Consider the following 20,780-nt stretch of genomic DNA (forward strand, 5'->3'; position numbering starts at 1 on the left):
TCATACACAGATTAAACATATGGACACAGACTTTCATTTTGTTCGTGAAAAGGTTCAGCGGAAGGATTTACAAGTTCAGTATGTGTCAACTGAACACCAGACTGCATATATCTTGACAAAGGGACTGCATGGACCTGCATTTGTTCATCATTGTTGCAATCTCAGATTAGGTTACCCTAGCTGAGATTGAGGGGGGATAATAACTGAGGGTGTATGATAGCTTAGCATACACCTCATATCACCATGTTAGCTATAGTTAGTTACAAGTTAGTTGAGTGCTGGGTCATCAATTGTGAGCAGTTATGTATATATATAGCTATCCATGTGTAAAAGAATTAAGTTTCAGATAATCCAAAAGACTATTCAGTTTCCTCTCTTTACTTCTCTCTCTTCATTTCTTCTTCGTTACTTTTCTGTGTTTTCTATTTTCCTTATGCTAAATTCATCTGAAGACTCATGAATGTTAAGAACTATGTGATGTGTCGCCAATACAAAATAAACACGTTAATACTTAAGTAATAATTCAATCATTAACAACCACGTCATATAGTTTACAAAATTTGATCTAAATAGTTAGTCTCCCTAACATTACCATTTAGATCCATGCACTCCTTAGGTTGCTTACATACACCTTGAACAATGGACTCCTCAATCGGTTATTATTACATTCTTGGCCCTTATGTGTCTCCTCGTCTCCAACGCCACTTGCAAATGCAAGAGCGTTTTCATTAGTTAGCAAGCAAAATGAGACCAATTTGGCTTAAACTATAAGAAATGCATAAAAATTAAAATCTCTTTGGAATGGTATTCTAATTCGATCAACATTTAATCTCAAAAATCTAGATACAGCCACTCCTAAATTTGCACTAACAAATGTACAACAAAGAAACAAAGCTTTCTTCGGAAATGCGCTCAACACCGCCAACAGTGTTAATGGCCTTGGAGCAATAAAATAGTATGCAGATTCATATGATTTTGTGCTAGGGAGTTTCATTCTCGCATTATAAGGGATCAAAGACATTGACAAATTGGTCTCCGAAATTGTCACACAAGTCCACGACAATATTGTTTGTTGCACAAAAGCCTTGACCTCTACCAAGGTTCAACTTCCTTATTCAATATCTACAACAAATTTTTTGACCATGTAACTTATATAAAGACGTAGTACATAACAACATATTTACCACATCAATTCCATCACGGGCATCAACAGCTCGTGGTAGAAACTATTCAATTACCACGGTTAAATGTAGCTCGTGGTAGATAACATTAATTCACCACGGTCAAATTCTGGCCCGTTGTTAAAAGTGAATAATCTACAACGATTTTTAATCCCGTAATGAAATATCAAAACCACCACGCAATATGCTCGTTGTGGTTACTTCAAACGACCACACCGCATTTTTAAAGTTCACCACGTATCTGGCCTGTGGTTGATGTTTTTGAATTTTTTTTTTTAGCGCCTTGATAATATTTGGGGATATTAAAATTATTTACTCACCCCGCGTGCCTCAGCTGAGTGGTTTTAAGTTTTTCTCAATTGAGAGATAAAGTCGTGAAAATTGAAAACCGTAAATATCCATCGTTTCCTTATTCACCTTCAGTCCTCTTGTATCTCCATCTCCCGTCTCTTTTACTCAAAAGCCCAGACCTTAATTAGAGCCTAACCGCCTCCAGTCTCTCCTCGCTCATCTCCGTCTCTCCCTCGACCAATGGCAGCCTCCTTCCCGTGCTCAGGTTTCTTTTATCTCTCTCCCTTTCATTATCTCTCTCATCCTTCCTGTATCCTCTTTCTTCCTCATCTCTTTCACGCAACAGTAGCGTTGTCCACAGGTCACCAACGACCCTCAAATTATACTTTCAGGATGATTTTCCCATCCTCTTTCCAACCCCTAATTTAGTTTCTACAAATTTGTAGCCGAATTTTCTCAATTTCAGATCCAATAAATGGTGACCGTCGGTTTTCCGGCCAAGCCTACCGGAATTGGACCTCGACCCAAGAGGTAAAAATGATCCTCTCCTCGTGGGCTGTCATCTAGTGTAAGTGCTTTTACAAAATAAAAACTTTCAGTTTTGGGATTAAGGATAGAACAAACGCCTTTTTACTTTTCCATTTGGCTCTAAACCTATTGGGAATTCTAGTTTATACATTTGTAATTCATTGGTTGTGTGTATTTTGTGATTTATTTATTAAATCTGTGGCTTTTTTTCTTTTCTGTTTGGAGTTTGAGCAATTATTTAAGTACATCAGAATTTGACTTGGAATTTTGATTGCAGGTTATAGTGGTTAATGGGAAGTTTTCAGGCCCTCATATCAATGCTACTACAAACAACAATATTGTTGTTAATGTACCTAATGAATTGAACGAGAATCTCCCAATAACTTGGTAAGGCTTTTGTATAAATATCATTGTATTTCATGAAAGAGACGTTTTGAGATGTTTATGCAGTTTGTGTGAAATTGATTCTTATCACATTTATTGTTTGACTACTAAGAATTATTGCTGATACTTGCGTTCGGTTTAGTGAGCATTTCAGATTTTTAGTTGTTCGTAGAGCTCCGACCTTACCTGAATTAGACATATTTGTCACCGTGATTTGAGATAGTTCTGGTTGAAATTGTGTTGTGACATATGGGCAACTTATCGATTTTGATGTCTACATATTTCTATTTCATAATTTGATCTTATGGGTATGGGGTTTCTTCCTATGTTTTGGTTTTACACAATATTTTCTAGTTAAATTTATTGTACATGCACCCAGGTCGTGTTAATCCACAGACCCATGCAATAAGTGAAGCCAAGCAATTCGCCCCATTGATGATGTTCGAGTGCAGGGTTATTAACCTGTGGACTTTGTATTTGATGGTGGCTGGAAAGCTAAGTCTGTAAGTTTCTCGTCCTCACATGCAACTTTTAATCATACATCATTCGAATGAACATTTCTCATTGTACTCGACCCCAGAAAAGTCATTTCGTTGGACCTATGAGCTGAATGACCTTAATAAATAATATTTGTGTGAAATTTCCTAACTTCAGTGAGCATTAAGGAGTACAAGACTGTTTGTGAATAAGATAGACTGTTTCTTGTGCTGTGAACAGAAAAACCTATGTAATTGATAGACAATGGATGTTCTGGAAAAGTTTAGAATGTACGTTATTCGGTTTTGTATATCTATTCACTTTTCCTAGTTGAGATCAAATGTATATTTCCATCTATAAGTGTACAAGACTTTTTTGTCCTTTTGATACATATGCTTATGTCTATGCAGATAGAGAAAGCCAATAACTACTGAGGCTCAAGCATTAGGGTTAGTATTCCACTCTCAAAGTCATTTCGTTGGAGGTGTTCGAAGAAACGTGAAGTTTTCAACTGACAATGTCCTTGTTATTGGAGGCTTGGTTTTGTTGTTAGCTTTAGTGTAATGTACTACTTGTAATATTTGAATTTGTGATTTTTTATGTAATTATATTATATTGTAGTAAATATGCAATTTTGTTGGTTATTATGTACTAAAATATATAAATACAGACATATATATATATATATATTTGTTATATAGTTTTAATTTTGGAAAATAATTTATAACGGGCATTAGTTGTGGTCAATTACTAATCGACAACGGCCATACCACGTGATGTTGGATCCCAATCTACCATGGGTACAATCCGTGGCTATATTGCCTTTGACAACGAGCATAGCCTGTGGTAGAAACTGAAACTTTTTATCACATCTAGAATATTAACGGGCACAGTGTCCGTGATGAATTGCAATTTATTACAGGCATTCACCGTGATAGATGAGCTTTTTTCTTCTAACATGCCTCCCTTTTTACTTCCAAGTTATAAAATATATTGAAAAAAAAATGCGTGAATGATCTATTAAATTTAGACGTGTTACTTGTTTGTGATTACTATGTATGTAAAAGAAAAGAAATGAATGAAAAGAGGATGCAAGGAAACAAAAAGATTTTTTAATATCGAATCTTTCTGTGTTGCTCTTTTGGTTGTCCATGTTACACTTACACCCAGATCTACACGTTAAATTTTGTATGGAACACAGTATGCTATGCAAATTGAATCTTTACAGCATTCCCTTCGTTGAATTAAAGTACAAACATAATTTGGGATTTTATCGATAGAATTATGAAAAAGAAAAATAGGAAGAAAAGAAACTATAGGTACAGAACATTATATAGCGATGCATTTGGATCCTCTTTCTTGTATTTGGTATAAAATCAAGGGTAATGTTATTCATACACCATTTTTACTTCTCATATACCTCAATCAATTTTCGACCATCAAATTGAATGAATTTAAAACGATTAATGACAAAAGATTAATGAGTGTGTGTGAGAGATACAAATAGGTGTGTGAATAGTACTATCCTAAAATCAAAACGTGAATCAAGTAAAAACTTTCTTACTATAATTCTTAGTTGATTATTTGAATTCAAAAGCAATGGTTCAAAACTTTGGCCCAATTGGAATTTTGGTTCCTAAACTAAAAATCTGCAGTTGTTATGATGTCAAGCAATAGGTTTTTTGGCTAACTCCGTTAGAAAATCCATAAAAAAAAATAAAGGTTTTAAAGAGCAAAAAATCGATGGAAGTTGTTATAGAGTTAGTCAAAATAACCATTGCTCATAATAGTTCAAGAAGCAATGCTCACAAATTTTTAATTCAAGGACTAAACTTCTAATTGAGCTAAAAGTTAATGAGCATATATAACCATTATAGCATTGACGTTAAGGACAACATGGACACATTGATACTAATACAACTACTCTGATGAGTTTTGGATACACAATCATCCGTAGAAAAAAACCAAATGGCATGTGCAGAACAATCACATCCATCGTAGCAAAAACAAATTAGTACATTTCAAGTTTGACTTCCACAGTGAAATACTTTAGATTTCTATAAGGCCTTACCAAATTTATACAAAATTAAAATTAAGGGCTTATTTGATAATCAATTTGTTTTTATTTTTGGTTGAGGAATTTAGGAATGAAGAAAGGTAAATGACACATGGTGAAAGTAACAGTGAGCCGATGTGAACCGATGTTCTAAAAGCAGTCTAGGCAGTTGGCTACTGCCACAATTAATTCATAGGCATTTAAAAATTTGGGTAGCCACTTTGTACTACAGTCTAGTAGTATTCTACTTCACTTGTAAGTGAGAGATCTTAGGTTCAATTCTCGCCAAATGCGAATTTGAACCACATTACTGCTAGGTCATTGTAAGGCTTAGCCCACTCTCCTACCTCCTTAGTGTAATACTATCATTTATTAAAATAAAATAAAATCGGTTATTGCGTCTAGGCCGGGTTAGGCGGGCTAGGTGACTTTTTTTTTTGAAATTGACTTGTAGCCTTGACTCACTTTCCATCAGACAGAAAGAAAACCTAGACTGTGTGCGATGTTCAATCGTCTCTCTATACCATAGTTTTTTGTTATCCATGTGTTTTCAATAAATTGTGGTACTTTATAATTTAAATATATTTTCTTATTGCATTTATGTTTCTCAATACAAATATAGTATTTCTTTAAGTATAAGTATGCACCTATTTATAAAAAAAAATCTAGGACCCCACCTGCGGCTTGGTAACGGGCTGGCAGTCTTAGAACCCTAATGTGAATGGAATATGTCTGGAAATCAAAATCTAAAAGAGAACTAACTAAAAACTTTTTAAAATTGTGTTCACTTTCAAGTTTCTGTTTGCATATAATCTCCACCACTTCTCCCTCCTCCCTCCCACCTTCTTTCTTGATCCTTGTCCGGTCCTCATTCTCTTATATTTTCTTCTATCTATAACATTCACAAAAACTAAAACTACAAACTAATAATATAATTAGTTCACGAAAAATTTCAAACACATCTAAGCAAGCCAAAACAAACTTCATATTCGAAAGAATAAGCAGAAAAAGTATCTATGGTTTTTGTTTGGATGGAGTTCGAGTCTGCAACTTGGAGATATATATGTGTATAGTTTGAGAAATAATTCCCCTTATCTAAACTCTTTTCATAAATTTTTGGAATAAAGAAATCCCCTTCCAAAAATGAGTTAAAAAAAGTACAAGAAAAGTTTGTCCAAAATTCCAAAATATTGTCTTTCTTCTTTTTTATCTTGTTATTTATCACCACAAGGGATTTGGTGTTGTACGACGACAAAATGACGGTATAACTGTGACTGCGCACAAGTCTGATTTCACATCCGAAAAAGTTGCATTTGGATAATGCTGTTTTTCGTTGAAAATCTAAAAAAGAGTTTAGTTTTGGTGATCAACTGTTAGTCCTAATCCCGCAAGGAAAAAATAAACTCGAAGACACTCAGTCTCTTGTTTGTGTGGTTTAGATAGCATCTGGATCCTTTTTGTTGCAAGGAGTACGTCTAGGACTTTGGTTGATCAAGTTCTTGAAGAATATTAGTGAGATCGCTGTAATAGTTACCATATGAACTCCATTCTGCTTCATGGTGAATGACCGCTTATGAAGATCATAATCTTGGCATACCGGAAGAACCACTTCATCAAACAGCTAACTTCTGGCTTGGCAATTTTCTGCTTTCTGCTTGCCACTTGGTAAATGTCGTGTCTGGAGTTTAATTTGCTGCTGAGAAATTGGAATTATCATTTTGAACGGTGACTATACCTCCGTGGTGGAGTTTATCCATTTAGATCCAAGGACTGATTTGTGGGGTTTGAATATATTTCATCATTAATTTATATGACTGTGGCTTTGTTGGGGGTTCGTAGAAGGATGGGCTTTGTGAAGGGATTCGATGTGCCCCTGCAGGGTGTGGCGGGCAGCCTAAGTCTCCGGTGGGATAATTCCCTAGAAGTGAAGGTTATTTTTTCATCAAAACACGTTATTCATACCCATTGCAGGCATATCAGTACTCAGGATTGGTTCCGTGCAACTTGGGTGTATGGCACGTTGTATAGAAGTGAGAAAGTAGTGTTTTGGAACTGGATGGGTCAGCATTTTGGGCCATGCGACCTACCGTGGATGTACGGAGGTGACTTTAATGAATTTCTTTGGGATTTTGAGAAATCAGGGGGCGCTGATATGCTGTATAATCGCACTAGATTCCTTCAACACTTCATGACCGATACAGAACTTTTAGACTTGGGTTTGAAGGGCCCAAATTTTACATGGAAATGAACCAGGAATGGACGTTTAGTGGAGATCTGCTTGGATAGGGTGCTTGCAAATGGGAATTGGCAGGCTTGTTGGCCGGACACCTCGATCATAGTTACGAATGGGGCAGCTGTGAGTTCCTTATTATTACAACAAGAGGAAATGCAAAAAAAAATTGGGGATGAAATGGGGCTCTAATTGAGTCACTCTTTATCCAGATTGACAGGTTGTGTGAAAAAGGATGAAAAATATTGGCTCCAACGATCTAGGATCAAGTGGCAAAAGGAGGGGGACATGAATACGACTTTCTTTCACCAATCAACGTTGCAAAGGAGGAGGCAAAACAAAATTATGAAGCTCCGAGTTGAAAATGATTAGTAGGTGGATAACCCAAGAAGTATTTCGGAACATGTGGAGAAACATTTCATCGAGTTATTTACTTCTGAAGGCCAATGTGAATGGGGATCAATCCTCAATTGTGTCGATCAAAAAATCTCTTCGGAGATTAACGAAAATGCTTTCTGATATGGAAATCAAAGAGGCGGTTTTTTTTTCACATGGGGGTCCTCAAGGCTCCAGGCCCGGATGGCTTCCAAGGAGTATTCTACCAAATAAACTGGGATACAATCTGCCAAGATGTCAGAGGTACGGCTAAAGAGCTCATGAATGGTGATGTCTGCCTTGAATGCCTCAATTCCACTCACATTGCTCTGGTCCCCTAGGTGCAGAATCCGGAGATGATCGCTCAGTTCTGTCCAATAAGCTTATGCAACTATTCATATAAGGTTCTTTCGAAGGTACTGGCTAATAGGCTCAAACCCTTATTCCCGGACCTGATCTATCCTATGCACAACGTTTTTGTTAAGGGGTGTCAAATCCAAGATAACATTGTTATTGCCCATGAGATGTTCCACTTTTTGAAGTTAAGGAAAGCAAAAACAAGATTTGAGCTGGGGATAAAGCTAGATATGAACAAAGCATATGATAGGATTGAATGAGACTTTTTACGGGAAGTTATGCTAAATATGGGGTTTAACCCGAGAAGGGTAACCGTTATAATGGGATGTGTTTCATCTATAAGTTTTGTTATGCTGGTGAACGGTTAAGTAGGTAAAAAAATTTCCCCCACCCATGGCCTGCGACAAGGCAATCCCCTGTCTCTTTACTTGTTCCTATTGGTCAGTGAAGTTTTTTTACTTCTAATCCTAAAAGCGGTAGAGTTGGAATTTATTGAGGGTATCAGGCTTAGCACAAGGCCCTTGTATTTCTTATATATTTTTTGTAGATGACACGTTATTTCTCAAGGCTAATCACTAGAATTGTAGAAACATTACCCAAATAATAAAGTCTTATTGTACTGCGTCCGGACCAGGCCCGGCCTAGGCCCAGTGCCACAGGGGCAGCTATCCAGGGCCCCAAAATGAAGGGGGCACCAAAATAAAAAAGCCCAAATAACTAAGTATAAAAAAAAAATTAAAATTGTTCACAGCCCAAATAGGGCCCAGACGCAGATTATAAAAGGGACCAGCTAGGATTATAAAAGGCCCAGCCACATATTATAATAATTAAAAAAACAAGGGCCCAGCCGTAGATTTAAAAAAAATAGCAAAACATATCAGGGACCACTCGGTCCCAATTAACCCTAATACTTCCAACCATTTCCCAATTCCTCACCCCCCCCCCCTTTGTTCCCTACTTCCCCCACCACTTCCCTGTTCCCTGCTGCCGTCCCTTTTCTTTCCCTGTTGCCGTTCCTTTTCAGCACCAGCAGCCAGGTCATTCACCACCACCATTAGCATTGGTTGCAAGTGCATTCACTCACCACCAACCCTTTTGAGTTTTGAGGTAAACTAATTTTTAAAATTTGAATTATCAATTTATAATTTAATACAAAATTTTGCAATGCAAGTGACATAGAATTATATGATGGATTGATAATTGATGTATAGAATTGTTGTTGTTGATGAATTAAATTATTGACTAATTGAATTATTTGATTTCATTTCAAACCCAATTTTTAGGTTCAATTTTTATAATATGTTAGACTATGTGTTAGTGTTTTTATAATATATAATGTGTTGGAATGATAATTTTGATAGGAAATTTTTGTTATATCATGTGTAGGTAATTTTTGCAAACAAATTATCAAAGCCATGTCTTTTAGGAAACAACTCTCTGGTAATATGAAAAGGAAAAAAAAGGCAAAGGATAACGAAATTGCCGAAAGTTTAAGAGGATCTCTTAATAAATTTTTCTCTACAAAGAATGAGTCAGTTGAAAATTTAAGAGAAAATGATGTTGGTGAAGAGCCACAAAATTTTTTTGGGGAGTCTCATGATCATGAAAACGGTAGTGATTTAGAAGAAAATGTTGGTGATGAGTCTCAAGACCATGAAAATGGTGGTGATGTGGATTTAAATGCTGATGATGATCATATTGGGGTTGAGGAAAATATTGAATCTCCTGAACCTATTTTCCATTTAAATATTTATGATCCAAGAGTTTGGGATGGTCTTAATGCAGAAATGAGAGACTTACTTGTAGAAAATGGGCCAATTCGAGAAACTAATCTCACTTATCCTAAGGACAAACTCTCTAGAAAATTTTCCTCACACTACTATGATCGAAAATTACCAACGGGTGAAATTTATGATATAAAATGGCTTGTGTACTCAAAAAAAGTTGGATAAAGTCTTTTGCTTTTGTTGTAAATTGTTTAAAACAATTGCCTCAAAAAGTGAGTTAGCAAAAGATGGAATTAGTGATTGGAGACATCTTGGTGTGAAGCTTGACCAACATGAAAAGAGTAAAGAGCATCTCACTAATTCGAGAACTTGGGTTGAGTTAAAAAGTAGATTGACAACAAATCAGACAATTGATAAAGAATTTCAAATGCGAATCAAGAAAGAGACAAATAATTGGAAACAAGTGATGCTTAGAATTATTGCTGCTGTGAAATGTCTTGCCATACGTAATTTAGCATTTCGTGGAACAAATGAAAGACCTTATGAAGACTCTAATGGCAACTTCTTAGGTTTACTTGAAATGATTGCGGGGTTTGATCCAATAATGTAAAAGCATTTTCGACTTATTGAGAATAAAGAGATTCATCACCACTATTTGAGCCATAAAATCCAAAATGAGTTGATAGCTACTTTAGCTTCAAAAGTCAAAACCGCAATCATTAAAAAAGTAAAAGAAGCCAAATTTTTTTCTGTCATTCTTGATTGTACTCCTGATGCAAGTCATGTGGAACAAATGACTTTAATTTTGAGATGTGTTGACTTGTCAAGTAGGTCAATAAATATACAGGAGTATTTTATGGAGTTTTTAAGTGTGGAAGATACATCAGGACAAGGACTTTTTAATGAGTTGCAAGATGTCCTAAAGTCTCTTGATCTTGATATTGATAATGTGAGGGGACAAGGTTATGATAATGGATCTAACATGAGAGGGAAACACCAAGGTGTCCAGAAAAGATTGCTAGACATAAATCCCAGAGCCTTTTACATGCCATGTGGTTCTCATTGTCTTAATTTAATAGTTTGTGATATGGCAAGTTGATGTCTTAAAGCAAAATCTTTTTTTGGAGCATGTCAATGCATATATACAGTGTTTTCCAACTCTACAAAGCATTGAAATATTTTGCTTGAACATATTGATGGTTTAACTTTGAAGTCATTGTCAACTACTCGATGGGAAAGTCACATTGAAAGTGTTAACGCAATTAAATCCCAAGTAGCCCAAGTTAGAAATGTTTTGTTTAAGTTGGTGGAAATTATTGAGAATCCCCAATTGAGTAGGGATGCAGAATGTTTAGCATCAGGAGAACTTTCTAATTTTGATTTTGTATTAAGTTTGGTTATTTGGTATGACATTTTGTTGAAGATTAACATGGTGAGCAAAAAATTACAATCTGAAGACATGCGTCTTGATGTTGCTGTAAAGGCATTGGAAGCACTTGTTACCTTTTTTGAAAACTACAGAGAAATTGGTTTTGCTTCTGCCATGAGTGATGCTAAAGAAATTGCACTTGATTCGGAAATTGACCCTGTTTTTCAAACTAAACGTCATAGACCTAGAAAAAGACATCATGATGAAGTTGATGGTAATGAGATGGAACAACATTCTGCTGAAGAATCATTTAGAACAGATTATTTTCTTGTTATAGTGGATATTGCTCTTTCTCAACTGAAACACAGGTTTGAACAATTAAAGGCTTTTGAATCTATTTTTGGCTTCTTGTTTGATGCACTGAAGTTAATTTCATTGGATGATCAACAACTGAAAGAAAATTGTATGAATCTTGAAGCACATTTGAAACATGGAAATACCATGGATGTAGATGGAGCCGACTTATGTTCCGAATTACAGGTGCTGCAAATGATGTTACCTAAAGAAGCATTTCTCTAATAACCCTTGGACATCCATGGAAATAGCAAACTTTGTAAAAGAAACCGACATGTGTCCTAATGTCTTGATTGCTTATCGTGTACTGTTGACTGTACCTGTGATCATGGCATCTGCAGAAAGAAGTTTTTCAAAATTGAAGTTATTAAAATCTTACTTGCGGACCACTATGACTCAAGATAGGCTAAATGGATTAGCAATCTTATGCATTGAAAAGGATGAGATTGAAGACTTGGAGTATGATGATATAATTGATGATTTTGCTTCAAAAAATGCCAGAAGACAATTTCTTAAAGGTTGAAATTTCAAGGAGCTTTGCTAGGAATGGCTGTATATGATTGTATTTTTTATTGTCGGGGTTTAGGTACTATGTCCCCCCCGTTGTATATTTTCTTATGTATTATAATTTGGGCGTGAGGGCCTAGCCCCCCAGCTTCAACTGGGTTCCAGCCCTCGTTAAATTTTTTTTTAAACATATATTTTCGTATTAAAAAATGGCACATTTTAAGCTTTTCGCACTGGGCACCCAAAAACTCAGGACTGGCCCTGGTCCGGACAGCAAATCAGCATGCAAAAGTCGAGCATTTTTTTTTGTGTCAACATTCCAAGTGGCTTGGATGGGGAACTCTCAGCAATTCTTGGTATGCCCTTTGTTTTTGATCTAGGGTTATACCTCGACATTCCCTCTATTTGGGGTCGCTCTAAGAGCCAGGCTCTAGGGTACATCAAGGGGAGGGTCATGGGGAAACTTCAAGGTTGGAAGCAAAACCTTTTATCCCAAGTTGGGAAAGAGGTGCTTATCAAAGTGATGGTGTAGGTGATTCCCACCTACCTGATGAACATTTTTAAATTCCCACTTACCACATGTAATGACCTTGATGCTATAATTGCTCACTTTTAGTGAAGGCAAAAGAATGAGGAATGCAAGATCCACTAGGTAAGTTGGGAATCCATGGGCCTTCCTAAGAGTGAGGGCGGTCTGGGTTTTAGATCATTCTAAGAATTCAATCTAGCTTTGCTTGCAAAACAGAGTTGGAGGATTATCAATGAACCGAATTCACTCTGGGTATGATTTTTAAGGCCTGGTACTTCTCCCACTCCTTATTCTTTGAAGCTAAGAAAGGGTCCAGAGCTTCGTGGGCTTGGGCAAGCCTTTTGGAAGGCAGGAAAATCATATCGGACGGTACTCATTGATAGGTTTTGATTAGGCATGGTATCAAGTTATGGCCATCCAACCATTTTGAAGGATACCCAAGTAAATTTGGGTTAGACGGTGGACTCGATCATTTGCCCAATCTCCCCATCTTGGGATTTGGAGGACGTTAGAACCATCATTCCCTCAATTGATCACTTTGCAATCATGCAGACTGCCCTTGTGACCACTGTAGAAATGATCGTCTTATCTGGCCGTGGGAAAAAAAAAAAGGTTTACGATTAAGTCGGGCTACCATTGGTTACGAAGTCGAGGTCGGGCTACTACTTTGGGTCATCTTTTGGCGTCATAACCGGTTGATGGTAGGGTTTGGAAGAAACTATGGATGCTCCATGCACCCTAAAAAATTAGGAATTTCTTGTGGAGTGCTTTTCGGAATGGCCTTGCAACCAACAAATTTCTCCACAAACGTCTTCCTACTTCATCGACCTTATGCCCAATCTGTAACCAAGGGGAAGAATCTGTGGAGCACTTATCATTCTTATGCCTGCGGGTTGCTTCAGTATGATTTGGTGCCCTCTTAACCTTGGGTTCTCAGCTGAAACATGTGGTTTCTGGAATTGGGAGAAATAAGAAGGAGAAGTCCAAATTATAGACTTCAATTGGTTTTACTTGCTGGAAAAAATGGAAGGCTCGTTTCTCAGCTGTCTTTAACCTCAAACCACCCTCCCCAATTTAGGTTATCTATACAACTTTATATGCTACAAATTCTTTCTTTGCAGGGAATGAGGTGCATGTTCCTCCTCTGGTTCATGTCACGAATGGCTCCCCACCAATATGGCTCCCTCCGGCCCCCCATTATACAAAGTGAATATCGATGCCAGTTGGTGTGTTAACCTGAAAAGTGGTAAGATAGGGGTGGTTATTAGGGAGCATTTGGGGGATTTTCTCACAACAAAGAGTGGACAATATCTCTGCTCCTACTGTTGCGATGGCAGAGGCCTTAGCGGTACTTGGTGGTTGAAGTTTTTTCCAGGAGCTGGGTTTACCCCAAATCATGGTCGAATCGGACTCGCTGGAGGTTATTTCGTGCCTTCAAGGGCCTATTCACCTTGGTAGTTGGGAAGCTTTCCCGACCTTAACAAAGATCGCACAAATGGGGGAGTCTTTTCAAGTCTGTCCCTAGTCTTAGATCCCAAGATCAGCTAATATGGTGGCAGATAAGTTGGCATCAAGAAACCTTTAAGAGATGGATACTGGCACTTGGGTAGTTAGACCTCCATCTTCCCTGGTGCATATCCTCAACAAGGACGACCTCCCTTGTCCTCCGCCTAGCCAAGTCCACGAGGAAGTGGTGGGGTGACGTCTTGCACTTAGTGCAGCGTCTAGAAGTCTCTATCTTCAACATTTTCCCTTACTATGTTGTATTTATGCTTTTTGTTAGCCTTACTTCAGCTTTCCTGGTACTTATTCGCTTTTTCCCGGGTAATGAATTTCCAGCTTCGACCAAAAATAAAAATAAAAAAACCTTTTAGCAATCCTAAAATTGTCGGAGAATATTTACAGATCCATGTTAACATTTGGGGCATTAGACAAACCAAAACAAATCGCGCACGACAATAATTCTCAAATACATGCATTGTATTTATTCATAAATTCAAAATGCACTATTACATTCCGCTCATAATGTGATACAAAGCATTAAAAACCAGAAACAAAGTTGATTCTTCAGACAAAAAAGGAAACAAAAACCCAAGGGGACTCAGTTCTACATGCATCGATGCAAAATCTACAAGGTAGACTTCAATGTGTTTCCAATATCGATGACAAATCGATATCTGACATCTGCTTTAAGAAGGCGCTCCATGACAATGTTCACATAATCCTTTGGGATAACCTCAATATCAGCTATTATGTTATCCTTGGCTGCGAAATCAATCATCATTTGCGTCTCTTTCATGCCCCCAATGTTACTGCCAGCTACAATTTTCCTTCCTGTAATTGCAAAATATACTCTTATAAAGAATTGCCGCCAACGACTTTACACAGTTTAAAAAGTAAAGGCGTCATACCACAAATCCTCCATCCCTCAGTGGAAATATAATTTGTATTGAGGAAGTAAACATGTCAATGCATTATTTTACATGCATGCTTACCCACGAGCAAAGGAAAAACAGGAAGCTCAAGAGGCTTCTCTGGTGCTCCAACCATCACTAGCTTTCCGTGAGACTTCAACAAACCAATCAAAGGCAATAGAGGGTGGAGTGCAGAAACCGTGTCAATGATACCATCCAATGTCCCCATGGCAGCCTAAAAAATCCAAACAAAAAAATAAAAAAAATAAAAAGTTCAGTCATCCCTACACACTTCAAATCAACTTGAATCACTAAACAAACTTGTTTAAATTAATACTCATCGTACCTGCATCTGATCTTCATTGCGGCTGACCAAAAACGAATCAGCGCAGAGATGTTCAACTGCTTCATCCTTCTTATTAAGGGAGGTACTGATGACAGTAACCTTAACCCCCATGGCCTTAGCAAACTTGACAGCCACATGGCCTAGACCACCTAAACCCACCACACCCACATGCATACCTAGTTTGTCAAGTCCGAAATATCTCAAAGGGCTGTAAGTTGTAATCCCAGCGCATAGGAGAGGAACCGCTCCATCAAGGGGAAGGTTGTCTGGGATACGGACTACAAAGTGCTCATTGGCCACCATGATGTCAGAGTAACCTCCGTATGTGGTGGTTCCATCGTAGTACTTGGAACCGTAAGTAAGTATCGATTTGGGGCAGTAATTTTCAAGATTGTTGGAACAACTTTCACAAGATTTACATGATCCCACCATGCATCCAACACCTACCTTGTCTCCAACATTGAATTTTTGTACTTTGCTCCCTACCTCTGTCACTACACCAACAATCTCATGTCTGCATTGCCCAGTTCACATTCCATAAGTTAAATGGATACCAAAATCCAAATTCAGATACTATAAATATATGTGTTCGTTCTACAATGTACCATTTGACATTAGTACTTGTAGCATTTAAAATGCAAGTTTAGTACGTACCCGGGAACCAATGGATAGTTAGACATTCCCCATTCGTTCTTGGCCACATGAAGGTCCGAATGGCATATCCCACAGTATAACACTTTGAACATCACATCTTTGTCGCCGGTTTCTCTGCAGCAAAAAAATGCAATTTTCAGAGAACATATAAAAAGATTGATTAAACAAGAAGTTGATGAGGAAGTTTGGATTAATTTACCTTCTTGAGAATTTGAAGGGAGAGAAAACGCCAGATGAATCTCTGGTGGCCCAACCAAAGGCAGGCTTGGGGTGTTCTTGTTCTGTTGACAACACAAAATTGCCCTTGATTATTTCGTACGGGAGCTTTGGCTTAGTAGAATGAGAGGGAGGGAGAGACTGAGAGAGGGATTGCTAAATTTGGGGATTGGTTGGGTGCTATTTATACGTCTATGAGTGCGGGCTGGAAGACGTGTTTGGTGAGCGAAATCAAACGAGGGTCTTCTGAATATTGCATGTCTTGTCTGAACTTTCCTAATGGTTTACTGACGTCATCCCATTGCCATTGCGTAATTGCTTACCCTGATACCAAAAAGATAATCATTTTGTTCTATCGAGTATCGAGCATTAAAAAAAAAAACTGAAAATTTGACATTACCCTTTATTTTTCTCTATTAAAACCCATTTCTTTATGTTTTCTTGAATAAAACTCATTAATTAGCCTCCAACTAAATAAATTCTTTAATTTAGTTTGACTTTTCAAGAAGTGCTGATATCCCCACTTCTGTGTCTTATTTTTCCATCCACATCCAAATAAAAAGGTTATTTACAAGTTTACCTCTTGACGAAATGACATATAAGGACCTAGCAGTTGTTCAAAGTTCAACCTTTGATTTTTACTGTTCTAACGAACTACTTTGCTCTCTCAGCTCCTTTTCATCCTCTTCTCCCTCACAATATTATCCTCCTTTTCTTTTTTTTTCCCCATCTAATTTCTTTTTTGTTTCTAAATTTGTTTCATGCTTGTTGGCCACCCGATATGTTAATTTTGGGATTTATGTTTTTTATGGATGTGGTACAGTGGTAATAGTGAGGATAGTGGTTATGGTAGGCTAGGTGGTGTTTAATGGTATGTTTGATCTGATGCTTTACTATTGCCGCTCCTTCATCAAGATGCAAGATTCTCTGTATTTTGTCTTTATTGGAACTTCGTCGATATCAGCGGCAAACGCAAGAAGGAAGTATCAACAGTGAATGCGAGGGGGAAGAGTTGGGAATATTTTTTGCTAGTCTAAAAAATTTGAGGCATGTCGAAGATTGAGGTCGTTGCCGACATTGGCAACGGCTCCGACGTCGCGAGATAAACTTGTTTGGGAATTACAAGGTCGGGAGGCTGCTGGGGTGCAGGGCCATTGTGAAGGTATACCACACGCGAAACAGGGCATCAAGGCCCTCAACAAGCAGAAGATGCTCGAGGGTGGGCTCACAATGGACGGTGAAAGGGGTTGCTGTCGAGTTGCTTTGTGTTGTATAGGGTTGGGTGGTAGGTGGGTTGAGTGATTTTTGCAGTTTATTTCTTTCAATTTCTGGAAAACAGTAGAATATATGATGGTCATTTTAGGAATATTGGTAGGTGGAGAAAGAGTTTTTTTATTTTTATAACTTTTTTGAGGGGTGATAATATAAGGTGGGGTGAAGAAATAGGATTGTGGGGTGGGTCTAGTAGCTCTCCTTTTCAAATTGTGTATTTTTTTAATGCCTAAACTACCCCTATTAATACTTGGATAGGGTTTTTGGATTAGTTACTTCTTTTTTTTTTTTCTATTTGTTATATCCATTTAATTAATTTTATATATTTTACAAAATAATTCATGCCACTCATTGTATATTCAATGTATTAACTTTCAAATTGTTATAACGTGGTGATTGAAAAATAAAAATATTAATTTCACAATTTTTGACACACCCTGATCCTAGAATCAAGGCGTGCTGGCCGTCACGTGAGCGTGACGTAACCAAAAGTGCGATACGGAAGCAAAAGATAAGAGAAATACGAAGGAATAAAAACCAACTACTAGCAATAATATCCAACTAGCATGCTAGAGTAAGTTTAAATGTGAAACACACATATTCAGAGCATAAGTACTAGGCGCAGTCAAGTAGGAACATTGCTAAATTACAACACCCGAAGGTGAGTCCTACAATTATGTAGTCTGTCAGAATGCCATGGGAATCCTCGTGGGCCACCAACACTACTAACTAGAACCTGGAGGGGCGCAAAACAAAATTGAGTGGGTCAGTAAAACAAAGCTTTTCGAAAACACTTCAATTTAACAACATTTCTAACCCCTCGCTGTAAAACTTGTATACTTTCCCAGAAAATAACATAATATGTATATAATTCTTCAAATATCTCAAATCACCAATCTTTATTAAAAACCAGAAAGTATGCCATGCAATAAACGTCAACAACAGAATAAGAATGCATCAATATAACAAGTGAAATATTGAATCAACCGGAGACCCTGCAGTTGGTCCTGTACGGTTAATTTTATAGCTCAATATCCAATCAACCGGAGTCACCACAATGACCTATACGGCGCTACTCTGCACATACATCGGAACTACCTGAAGTAGTCTGTACGATAAGAAAGGTGTAAGAATACGCTCTAGTGCTTTTCTCATCTACATCTGTATAATAATCTAAAATCACCTACAAGTTGGAACCACCTCTCATGGTTTGTACGACATGTCGGAACCCTCTAATGGTCTGTACAACATGCACCTACTTGGATCCAAGGTGAGCGTGTGGTGCGGGGTGAATAATATAAGCACTAACACCAGGGGTGCAGGTTATAAGCTTTCAACACAATTTACATCATTGATAAATCACATGAACAACATAAAACTCACCTGATACTATCCTTGCGTCCACAGCACCATTTCATATATATGCATCAAATACTAATTCATATATTTCATATAATATGCATGCATGGCATACTTTCTAGTTTTTTATAAAGATTGGTGATTTGAGATATTTGAAGAATTATATACATATTATGTTATTTTCTGGGAAAGTATATAGGTTTTACAGCGAGGGGTTAGAAATATTGTTAAATTGAAGTATTTTCGAAAAGCTTTGTTTTACTGACCCACTCAATTTTGTTTTGCGCCCCTCCAGGTTCTAGTTAACAGCGTTGGTGGCCCACGAGGATTCCCGCAGCATTCTGACAGACTAGATAAATGTAGGACTCACTTTCGGGTGTTGTAATTTAGCAATGTTCCTACTTGACTGCACGTAGTACTTATGCTCTGAATATGTGTGTTTCACATTTAAACTTACTCTAGCATGCTAGTTGGATATTATTGCTAGTAGTTGGTTTTAATTCCTTCGTATTTCTCTTATCTTTTGCTTCCGTATCGCACTTTTGGTTACGTCGCGCTCACGTGACAGCCAGCACGCCTTGATTCTAGGATCGGGGTGTGTCAGTTTGGTATCAGAGCTTCCGTGCTGGCCGTCACGTGGGCGTGACGTAACCAAAAGTGCGACGCGGAAAATAGAGAGAAATACGAAGATCGGGGTGTGTCAATTTTGTGCATTAAAAATATAAGTTAATTTACCTACCAACACAACAATAAACCTAAAATAGCTTCATCTAATACTCCAAGGCTTATTATATTAACACCCCACAAATTGTTGGATAAACCCCACATTTGCTTTTTCAATAAAAAATTATCTTAATACACCCCACATACTTCCCCATAATACCCTTACACCTCACACTTCACATTCTCAATATGCACCTTACATTTTCTACATGCACCTCATATTTTCTATACACCCCACATTTCTCAAATCTTATAAAGTTTTTAATTTGGACAAAAAATGCCGACTGAAATTTTGACAAAAGATGTCGCTTGGGATTTAAAGCATATGTGGGTTGTTTTCAATTCCACCATTAAAACCCATATCGTCTTTTTTTAATATTTGGTGGTAATTTTAGGTGTTTAATTCTTCATGTAATCTCTGTGATCCCCAAAAGATGAATAAGAACATAGAATCTTGAATGACATACCAAAATCAAGATTAAATACTTATCGATGTCGTCAAAATCACTAAAACAATAAGTCTTACCTTATGTGAAGCTTCCGAAACATCGATCTCGTGTTTCATTCGTCAAAAATAATTTTTCTCAATCAACATGTTTGTAGTTTCATAGGTTAGTGTTTTGTTCAACAATGGAGGTTGGAAGGATTTTGATAGTTGAAGAAGATAAATAATACATTAAAAGTGATTTATGGTGTATTTAGATTTTTTTTTTTTCACCTAATAAGGTCAAAATTGTCATTGCATAGTAGAGTAAATAAATCATTTAATATTAAATTTTAATGTAGGGTGCATTCAACATTTTGTGGGGGTGCTAATATAAAAAACCATACTCCAACCCCTAATACACAAAACAAAAGCTACATGTTCCGCGCAATTTTTACCTACAAAATAGTCTAATTTACCAAAATTTAAAGGATCTAATTTACTTCCAAAATGGTCAATTTACCTACATGATTGATGTGCATTAGATTAAAAGTTTATTTAATTTCCTACAAGCAAATACCCACAACATTCGAACATTATCTAATATCACTATTTTTTTTTTTGGAATAGGTAAATTAATTTAAATGTAGGTAAGTTAGTATAATATTAATAAGTAGGTTAATTAATTTAAATGTAGGTAAATTAGTATAATATTATTAAGTTGGTAAATTAATTTAAATGTAGATAAATTAGTATAATATTTTATAAGTAGGTAAATTAGTAAAATATTGTATATACGTAATTACATGATTCAAACAATATTATTTTTTGGGTGTTTTTATTAACACCCCATAATTTTATGAATACACCCCAACTTCAAAATTATTCTTTAAAATTCCAATATTAGCCCTTTCATTGTTTAAGACCACCTTTTATAATAGTTAAGAAAATAAAACCTTCTAACATCCTATCTCAACCGCTCACCCTTCTGCCACCTTCTTCATCAA

General features: G+C 36.9%; 1 protein-coding gene and 1 long non-coding RNA gene across 6 annotated transcripts; one reads left to right on the forward strand and one right to left on the reverse strand.

The window, feature by feature from the left end:
- The first annotated feature begins 1,535 nt into the window (after positions 1 to 1,535).
- On the forward strand, positions 1,536 to 3,505 carry LOC126587098 (uncharacterized). Of its 5 annotated transcripts, none has more exons than XR_007610986.1 (3): positions 1,545 to 2,040; positions 2,278 to 3,151; positions 3,272 to 3,505. It is a non-coding gene; the product is annotated as an uncharacterized LOC126587098 (long non-coding RNA). The 5 variants fall into 5 exon arrangements; XR_007610983.1 differs by having other exon boundaries at positions 1,546 to 2,040; positions 2,278 to 2,887; XR_007610984.1 differs by having other exon boundaries at positions 1,548 to 2,040; positions 2,278 to 2,387; positions 2,764 to 3,505.
- Positions 3,506 to 14,324: 10,819 nt separating this feature from the next.
- LOC126584379 (probable mannitol dehydrogenase) lies at positions 14,325 to 19,914 on the reverse strand. The gene is made up of 6 exons (XM_050248782.1): positions 19,876 to 19,914; positions 15,979 to 16,151; positions 15,780 to 15,893; positions 15,126 to 15,639; positions 14,861 to 15,014; positions 14,325 to 14,699 (listed from the first exon to the last, which is right to left on the reverse strand). The coding sequence occupies exons 1-6, from the start codon at positions 19,912 to 19,914 to the stop codon at positions 14,494 to 14,496; spliced, it is 1,200 nt and encodes a 399-aa protein (XP_050104739.1). The 3' UTR covers positions 14,325 to 14,493.
- Positions 19,915 to 20,780: the final 866 nt, after the last annotated feature.

Source organism: Malus sylvestris, chromosome 10 (genome assembly GCF_916048215.2).
Source record: "Malus sylvestris chromosome 10, drMalSylv7.2, whole genome shotgun sequence".
Taxonomy (NCBI): domain Eukaryota; kingdom Viridiplantae; phylum Streptophyta; class Magnoliopsida; order Rosales; family Rosaceae; genus Malus; species Malus sylvestris.